This window comes from Topomyia yanbarensis, chromosome 3 (genome assembly GCF_030247195.1).
Source record: "Topomyia yanbarensis strain Yona2022 chromosome 3, ASM3024719v1, whole genome shotgun sequence".
In the NCBI taxonomy this organism is placed as follows: domain Eukaryota; kingdom Metazoa; phylum Arthropoda; class Insecta; order Diptera; family Culicidae; genus Topomyia; species Topomyia yanbarensis.
In genome coordinates this window covers 148,487,320-148,497,053 of record NC_080672.1, presented here as the reverse complement: position 1 = coordinate 148,497,053, position 9,734 = coordinate 148,487,320, and the positions used below count along the sequence as shown (strand labels likewise).

The 9,734-nt window shown below is 36.7% G+C and overlaps 1 protein-coding gene across 1 annotated transcript; it reads left to right on the top strand.

Annotated features, from left to right (window-relative positions):
* The first annotated feature begins 6,595 nt into the window (after positions 1 to 6,595).
* LOC131690911 (hexamerin-1.1-like) lies at positions 6,596 to 9,115 on the top strand. Its single transcript, XM_058976988.1, has 3 exons — positions 6,596 to 6,761; positions 6,894 to 7,021; positions 7,085 to 9,115. Exons 1-3 carry the CDS (start codon positions 6,611 to 6,613, stop codon positions 8,936 to 8,938), a joined length of 2,133 nt encoding a protein of 710 aa, XP_058832971.1. The 5' UTR covers positions 6,596 to 6,610; the 3' UTR covers positions 8,939 to 9,115.
* Positions 9,116 to 9,734: the final 619 nt, after the last annotated feature.

Sequence of the window (9,734 nt, the reverse complement as noted above, 5' to 3'; positions counted from 1 at the left end):
GAATCCCAGTAGAAAACGAAAAATTTTGACGAATAAAGATGATGAACCGATGTTAATTGAAATAGACGATGATGGAAATAATGACGAGGTTTTTGATAAAAATAGTAGAATTACTTACGCGAATGTTTTGTCGGGAACTACTGGGACGAATAAAATTAGAACTAGAAGTCAAACGAAATGTAAGGCTCGCCCGGTCATTGTAATTAAACCAGTCGAGCCGTTGCAATCTAGTGACGACACGAGGAATGAATTAAAAAATAAATTAGATCCAAAGGTGCACAAAATTAGCAACTTTAAAAACGGTAAAGATGGCTCGATTATTGTGGAGTGTGCAACTCGGGATAATATTGAATCGGTGAAAGAAAACATTGTAAGCAATCTGGGTGAAAAGTATAATGCTGTTATACCGATACCCGGTAAACCGAAGTTGAAAATAATGGGGATGAGTGATCGATACTCTGAGGAAGTTTTCGTTGACTTATTAAAGAATCAGAATGAGGGCATTCCGGTCGATTTTGTTAAAGTTGTTGCCAATTTTGAAAATCCACGCTTCAAATATAACAAATACAATGTTATAATTGAAGTTGATAAGAACACTTATAGCGGCCTGATGTCAGCCCGTACGGTGAACATTGGTTGGGATAGGTGTTCTGTTTTAGAGGCCTTTAACGTGCTGCGCTGCTTCAACTGTGGAGAATTTGGTCATAAGAGTACGGGATGCGTTAATAAAGAAACATGCTCCAGATGTAATGGAGCACATAGAACATCTGAATGCTCGTCAACTGATTTTAAATGTGTAAATTGTATAAAAAAGAATAGTGAACGCAAAATGAATTTGGACGTAAACCATGCGGCATTTAGTAAGCAGTGTTCAGTATATCGGAGACTGCTAGAATCTAAAAAAAGCAACGTTTTGTTGAGTGAATAGCAACTAACAAACGGGAGGCTGTCTGAAATATTATGTTTAAATATAGCTGGGTTGTCTACAAACTTTGTTGCAATGCGACATCTTGTAGAAAACAAACGTCCATTGTTGGTTTTTCTATCAGAAACACATATTGTTGATGCTGATGCATTTGATCAGTATAGCATTCCGGGTTATAAAGTTGCTTTTTGCCTATCTCATTCCAGACATACCGGTGGAGTTGCTATTTACGCCAAAGAATCGATTAAATTCAACGTTCGGTTAAACGAAGCAGTTGATAATAATTGGTTCTTGGGTATATCAGTTGAAAGAGGCATGCAGATGGGAAACTTTGCAGTAGTATACCATTCTCCTAGTTCTAGCGATCGACGATTTTTAGAAATTTTAGAAAACTGGTGGGAGAATTTCGTTGATTTAAGCAAACTTAATGTAATTTCGGGCGATTTCAATATTGATTGGCTCAACGATCAAAATTCGAATCAGTTGAAGCAGTTGGCTGAGTTTTTCAATTTCAAGCAAACGGTTAGTGAGTTTACAAGAATTTCCAGACACAGTAGAACATTGATAGATCACGTGTATTCCAATTTTCATGGGGTTTATTCGTATGTAGAGGCCGATTGTAAAATTTCAGATCATGAGACAATTTCAATTTTGCTGGAGAGTGAACCAAACCGTGAGGAGGATAAAGTTAAAATTAAGTGCTGGAAAAGATATTCGAAACAAGCCATGTCTCAACTGGTTTCTAGAAGCCTGGATTTTACGGAATTGAATGGAAATTTGGATAACAAGGCAGCTGTTCTAACTAATGTGTTAAAGGAGTGTACAAATAGTTTAGTTTCTCAAAAGTATGTTAATTTAAATAACTCGAACAGCTGGTACTCTTTAGATCTTTTGCGCCTGAAACGTAAAAGGGATAAAAAGTACAAGAAATTTTGCAGAACTAATAGTGAACGTCTTTGGAATGGGTACACACACGCGCGAAATATTTATTCACGAGCTTTGAAAAAGACCAAATGTGAGTACATTCAAAGGAAGATCGATCAACATCACAACAACAGCAAAGAGTTATGGAAAATCCTAAAGAATTTAATTAAACCTAAACCTAGTTCCTCGCAGTCCATAACTTTTAACGGGGTAGAAGAACAATCTGAGCAAATAATAGCTGAAAAATTGAACAGTTATTTCGTTAGCAGTGTGCAACTGATCAATCAAAGTATTGAGCCTGTCAGTGAACCTGCGGAAATAACACAGCCGATTAATATTAACTGTAGATTTGATGGATTTCACCCAATCACTTTTGAACAATTGAAAGATATTTGTTTTTCTTTGGAAAATCGGCTGGTATCGATAATGTAAACGCAAAAGTGATACAGGATTGCTTTCATGTCATCGGACATGATCTGCTGGACCTTGTAAATGAATCGCTACAAACTGGGCACGTGCCGACAGTTTGGAAGGAATCACTTGTGATTCCTATTCTCAAAGTTACTGGGACGGATAAAGCCGAAGAGTACCGCCCCATTAACATGTTGCACACATTAGAGAAAATTTTAGAACTTGTTGTTAAGGGCCAGCTGATGAGTTATTTGAATAATAATAATTTGCTAATTCCGGAGCAATCGGGATACCGAGAGGGACACTCTTGCGAAACCGCTTTGAATCTAGTGTTAGCAAAATGGAAAGAGAAAATCGAGGTTAAAGAGACTATATTTAACTTTAGAGCGATTTGGTATCGGAGGGATAGCACATAAGTGGTTTGAAAACTATTTGTGATAGAACTCAGAAAACTAGTTTCAACGAGTTTGTATCTAGTCCTCTCGGCAATCCTCTTGGAGTGCCACAAGGTAGTGTCTTAGGTCCTATTTTATTTATTATGTATATAAATGACATGAGGCGAGTTTTACGATTTTGTGACTTAAATTTGTTTGCTGACGACACTGTTCTGTTCATTGCAGCTAAGGATATAGATGAAGCCGCGGCGCATTTGAACGAAGATTTGCATTCCCTTGCTCGTTGGTTAAAATTTAAACAATTAAAGTTAAATGTTGCTAAAACTAAATATATGATCATCTCTTCGGCTAATACTAGGCCTGACGTTAACGTTGAAATAAATGGTGAGACTATTGATCGCGTTAGTGAATTAAAATATCTTGGAATAATCATTGATGACAAGTTAACCTTTAAGTCTCACATCGACAATGTCATCAAAAAGATTGCTAAAAAGTATGGTATATTGTGTCGTCTGAAAAATGATTTAACAATTAGTAGTAAAATTTTATTATATAAATCTATTGTTTCACCACATATTGACTTCTGCCCATCCATTTTGTTTCTTGCCAATCAAACACAAATATTGAGGTTACAGCGATTGCAAAATAGAATCATGAGATTAATTTTAAAGTGTAACAGATACACTTCCTCTAGTTTCATGCTACGCGCATTACAATGGCTCTCTGTGAAGCAAAGAATTTATTACTTAACAATGGTGTTCATTTTTAAAATTATTAATGGAATGCTGCCTCGATATTTGTGTGATCGAATTGAAAGAGGAAGTGATGTGCATAGGTACAACACTAGAAACGCGTCGGATGCAAGAACACCGAACTTTTTATTTAGTAGATCACAGAACTCCTTGTTGTACAAAGGAATAAGTTTTTTCAATTCGATGCCTAGGCATATTAAACGTGCAGCAACATTAGCGGAGTTCAAAACACTATGTATTTCACACGTAAAATCTGCTTTGTAGACAGATTTTTTGAATTTTTATATTTTGGAGTTATTTGAATAACTATGTAATACCACGAAGATTGTATTTTTTTCTCTTCTATTATTTGCATTTAGTCACACTAAGTTATTATATTCGCTATGATGATGATGGATTTTTGTTACTTGTTTATTAAAGTTATTAAAAAATAATGAGATGTCTACAAAAGTCTGAGCCACGCGCGCTAAGCAGATAGAGACTAACTTGAAATCGAACATGGTGACCAGCACTAAAAGCTCATCGGGTTGAATCGAAGCTTTTAGACTTTTGTTGTGATAAGGGTCTGATTTGATGATGGAGTTGTGTTGACTTTGCTCGACAATAGAGTTAATTTCGGTTATTGCCGCGATAGTGGTAATAACGGAGTTAGCTCGTTGAGTATGGCTTGATGACTCCTTCTGATAACTACTAGATATCGGGTTCAATTCCTGATCAATCAAGGATGTTCTCGGATAGGAGTATCCCTTGATTGCCTTGGGTTAATGGTAGGAAACTTTCAATAAAGGGGTCTGATGTGGATGATATAACTCGACCGGACTCTGCACTGCCACTAGGCTCGTCACTGCTCACCTTAGCAGGTGGTAGTACCGATGTCTTGGTCAGGCGGGAGGAGTCTTACAGAGAATTATCGGAAATGGAAGCTATTGGGTTCAATTCCCGATTCTATCAAGTATCTTCCCGGAATGGAAATTTTCTTGATGGACCCTGGTTGTTGGCGGAATATTCGAAATGTATCTGGTTACGTTCTTTTGAAGGAAAGGCTATGTCTGCAAATTGAACCAGTCCGTTTCTTTTTGTTAACTGGTTTTGTTATGGATCAAAATATTAATTATCTTTTAGATAAATCGTTCAGCTCACACCTTTGTGGGGGTATGAGGTGGGACCATCATCATCATCATCATCATAATTTTTCTAAAATTTTACAAAGCTCCTAAAATTGTGTATTCTGTGCATAATCCTTGTTTAGGTGGTTCTTAACAAAATATAATTTTTTCAGCGTTTCAAAAAATTGAATTCATTAAAAATTATTGGTCACCAGAAAATGGAGAAAATGACATTTTAAAAACGCTGCGTGTAAGACCGACACCCCAAAGGGGCAAGAGCGACCCCCTTTTGAACTTTCTTTTTGTCCAATTTGTCCCATTAAACATATATTGTGTATGTGTGATAAAGTGCAATTATGTGTATATGAGTATGTGTGATGCAAACGCATGCTTTCTGTAGTTTCATCGCGTAGCAAGAGGAAGAGCATTCGAATGCCTGGTGTTATGAATAAATAATGTTTAACGCATGGTTTATATTATGGTACGGGTTTTCTCAAGTAATTCTTTCGAGGTTTATTGCCATTTGCATAGCCATTCTAACGAGGAAGAGCTGTTCTGCAAGCAGATTATATACGCTATTACTAGGACTCATTCACTTAGAAGTGACGCACGCTTCGTAGTAAGCTATCCAGTTCGTGTTGTGATTTTTCGGAACAATGTTGATCAACAATCCGACGGTCAATGAAAATTTTTCATGAATATCATTTCAAAATCTCATATTAGATTATACTTTTCGTTTCGTTTTGTAATATAACTATGAATCACGTTCAATTTAATTCCCAATTTTTTTGATTGGCTTGAGACAAGTATTGATAAATAAATGCAAAAAAACATAGTTTCCGTGTATTTCAATTATTAACATGTCGTAATTATAGTATAATTGAACACAACAAATATACCCAGTCGTTTGTATCGAATCAAAAACGAACCTAATTATCTAAACACCGTGTCGGTTCTACCCCACCCAAAAACTGTCGGTCTTACCCCCACAGCGCACATTTTTGTTAAATGCTCAATTTAAAGTATTGAAATACTCAAACTTATCTTCAATACGCACAAATAACGATATGGAGAGTACAATAGAACGTGTGACAAAAAACATTTGGTCATTTTCAAAGCTTTTGTTTTATTGTATCAACTAAAAATAACATCCAAAAGCGCATCAACTTTGCTTTCGCTTGTTTTGTTTATTTTGTTGACGTTTAACGAACCCATATGGCATCGATGTGTATCGAAATGCCTAAAATAAGCCTAAAATAATCGTACTAATAATATCCTGTCATTATTGTATGATTTAAAATTTGATATCTGGGAAAAGTCGTGGGGTGTCGGGCTTACCCAGGGTGTCGGACTTGCCCCGCGTTCCCCTATTAGTGTTTATAGAGAGAAGCACAAACGAAACGTCGTTTATCCCATCGTTTATTGTAGGTCTTTTCGCAACATGTCTCACAATTGGAGTCACCTCACTGCACTTGAATTTAATAGAAATTTGATCCACAAGCCATGCTATTTTTGTTGTATTTTCCAGTAAATAATTATAGGCAGGACAACATCTGTCGAGTCAGCTATATATATATATATATATATATATATATATATATATATATATATATATATATATATATATATATATATATATATATATATATATATATATATATATATATATATATATATATATATATATATATATATATATATATATATATATATATATATATATATATATATATATATATATATATATATATATATATATATATATATATATATATATATATATATATATATATATATATATATATATATATATATATATATATATATATATATATATATATATATATATATATATATATATATATATATATATATATATATATATATATATATATATATATATATATATATATATATATATATGTATATATATATTGTTGTTTTTGCTAATCATTGACATACACGTGAACATTATTATTAGCTTTGCTAATGGCAGGTGCTTATCACCATAGCGGTGAAATGTTGAAAGGAGAATCTCGAAGCATTACAATAAACAACCAAAAAATTGATAATGCTCCGAGCAAAGCACTATAAAAGATGGTGTGGGTTCTACAAGCAGAACATACTCGTAGCAGTGCTCAGACGGGAGAGAACAATATGAGACTGACAGTGGTTACCTTGTGCCTGGTTGCCCTGACCAGTGCGGCATACGTAACGGTGGAGAATAGAGTTACCGGTGTCAAATATGGTAAGAGTTAACGGTGTTTAGTCAGGAATACTATGCGTTGGAAAAACACTTAAATTGAAATTTAGGTTGGAGTTGTTCATGATCAAATTTATCGTCGCTATACTGCGCTTTCATTCTTTTCTTTTTCTTCAGCCGACAAGGAATTCCTCGAGAAGCAAAAATTCTTCTTTGAAGTGTTCCGCAACATCCATCTTCCTCTCACCTTCGATGAGTACGTGCCATACACCAAGACGTGGGTTACGGATGAGACTAAATATATAGTATATATTGCGCACTTAGTAAGTAGTCGAAGCTCATTTTCATAAAACGATTTATTTCTTCAGGATTTCAAGGAAGTCGCTGAATTCTTCGCACACTACAAATTCGGTTTCTTACCGAAGGGAGAGGTGTTCACAATTTACAATAAGGATTACCTGAAGCAAACTTACCTTCTGTTCAACTTTTTCTACAATTCAGCCGATTGGGATACTTTTTACAAAAATGTTATTTGGGCTCGTGAGAACGTTAACGAGGTTATGTTCGTCTACGCTTTGACCATGGTTGCTTTCCAACACCCGGAGCTGAAGGGAATCGTGCTACCAGCGGTTTACGAAATCTATCCGTACTATTTCTTCAACACCGACGTGATCCATAAAGCTCTCTACAAGAAACTGTACGAACCTAAATTCGGATTTGCCAGTAACGGAAAGTTCAACGTGGTATACTCGAATTACACTGCCAATTATCCGCTGGACTACTATGGTGAAGATAAACTGAGCTATTTCACTGAAGATATTGGCCTGAACTCCTATTACTACTACTTCATGATGGATTACCCATTTTTTGTCGGCGAAAGTAAATTCAACCTGTTCAAGGATCGCCGCGGAGAGCTTTATTTGTACATGTATCAGCAACTTATCGCCCGCTACTACTTGGAACGTCAAGTTAACTTTATGGGACCAATCGAAGAATTCAACTGGGAATTCCCGCTTAAAACTGGTTACTGGCCAAAACTCAGCTATTGGAATGGAATTTCATTTACTGGGCGAAGTGATTACTACACTGTTCCCAAATACAACTATTTCAAGGTTGATCTAATTAAGGACTATGAAGCTAGAATCCGGCAAGTGATCGACCAAGGATTTCTTTATCTGAAAAACGGAACCAAGGTTGATTTCCGCAAGCCACAATCAATTGATTACCTTGGAAACCTGATTAGCTCTAACCCAGAGAGCTACGATAACGAGTATTATAAAAATATCGAGTTCTTCGCTCGCCTATTGTACAGCGGTGGCAATTACTTCACCATTGAACCAAAAATATTCCCAAGCTCTCTGATGCATTTTGAAACATCAATGCGCGATCCATTCTTCTATCAACTGTATTACAAGATTCTCAGTTACTACTGGCAGTTCAAGAGTTATCTTCCTCACTATACATATGATGAACTGTATTACAAGGGTATTGAAATTAAGAATGTTGTGTTCGACAAGCTGGTAACCTATTTTGAGTATGTTGATGCTGACATTAGCAATGCCATTCCGATGGGTTTCTCGGCAGATAAATACTGGGACTTTTCAGTGTTTGCTCGTCAAAAACGCATCAATCATAAACCGTTCACATATACCATGGATGTCTATTCGGAGTTCGCTGGAAAGGGTGTTGTACGCATGTATATGGGTCCAAAGTTTAATGATGTGAAACAATTGCAGTATCTTAAGAAATATTTCGTCGAAGTTGACCAGTACGTGTACGACTTCATCGTGGGTAAAAACTCTGTTGTTAGAAACTCTCGCGAGTATTACTGGAGCGTTCGTGACCGTACTACTTACACCGATTTGTATAAAAAAATCATGACCGCCTACAAGGGTGAGAACAAATTCGTATTGGATATGTCAGAAGCACACTGCGGTTGGCCCGACCGTCTACTGCTGCCAAAGGGTCTACCTGGAGGTTTCGAGCTAACGTTCTACTTCATCATCACTCCGTTTTACACACCGAAGGTAGAGCAGTTTTCAACCTACGAGTACACCTATAGCTGCGGTATTGGCTCTGGATCGAAATATATCGACGATCTGCCGTTCGGCTTCCCCTTCGATCGTGAGATTGACTTCAGCTACTTCTTCACCAAGAACATGTACTTCAAAGATGCCCTGATCTATCACATTGATGATATGAAACTCAACCAATCTTACTAGGGAATTCGACGAAACATTTTGATCGACAAGACTGGAATTATGCGTAGACTAGATTAACTCCACACAAATAAATAAAAGCATATTGAACATAAAATAAGTTTCTTTAAATGATTGGTTTCTGAGTCAAATCATGTCAAGTGGGCACCGAAATTTGCAATAAATCACTGATTCTCATGATTTTTGACGTAGGACTTTCGCCTATCATTACTCGGGTTCGATTATGGACTCCTCTCGTGCCTCGATCTTTATAACACTCGCTATTTCCTCGAGTAGGTTTATGGGAATCCATCCAGCTATCACGTAGACTGCCTCTGGCGAAATAGTTCAATACGCACTAGACACCCGCATAGCCATCAGCCTGAATATGTTGTTCAGCCAAGATCTATTTCTCTACGTCTATAATTCCGTCACTCGCACAAGTCTCGCGTATCTGTGCACCGATGTGAAGACACTCGCCAGTAATTGCTTTTTACTGCTGCTGATCACCAAATTGTTGGGCATGATCCGAGATAGTGTGGAGATGACTGTTACGGCCCTCCCGCATACGTTGTCGATGCGGCTATTAAAGTGAGGTCGATCGTCTATCATCACTCCCAGTTGTCTGACTAACCGCTTTGAATCTATTATACACTCTTCGACTGAAATTCTCGCCTGTTACGCTTCCTTTCGATTGCATATCAACACTACCTCGGTTTTGTGGTGAGTTAACGCCTGTCTTTCTCGCGCAACCAGTCTTCCACAACATCTATCACCTCCGTGGCGAGTATTTCTAATTCTTCTAGTGATTCGCCGAACA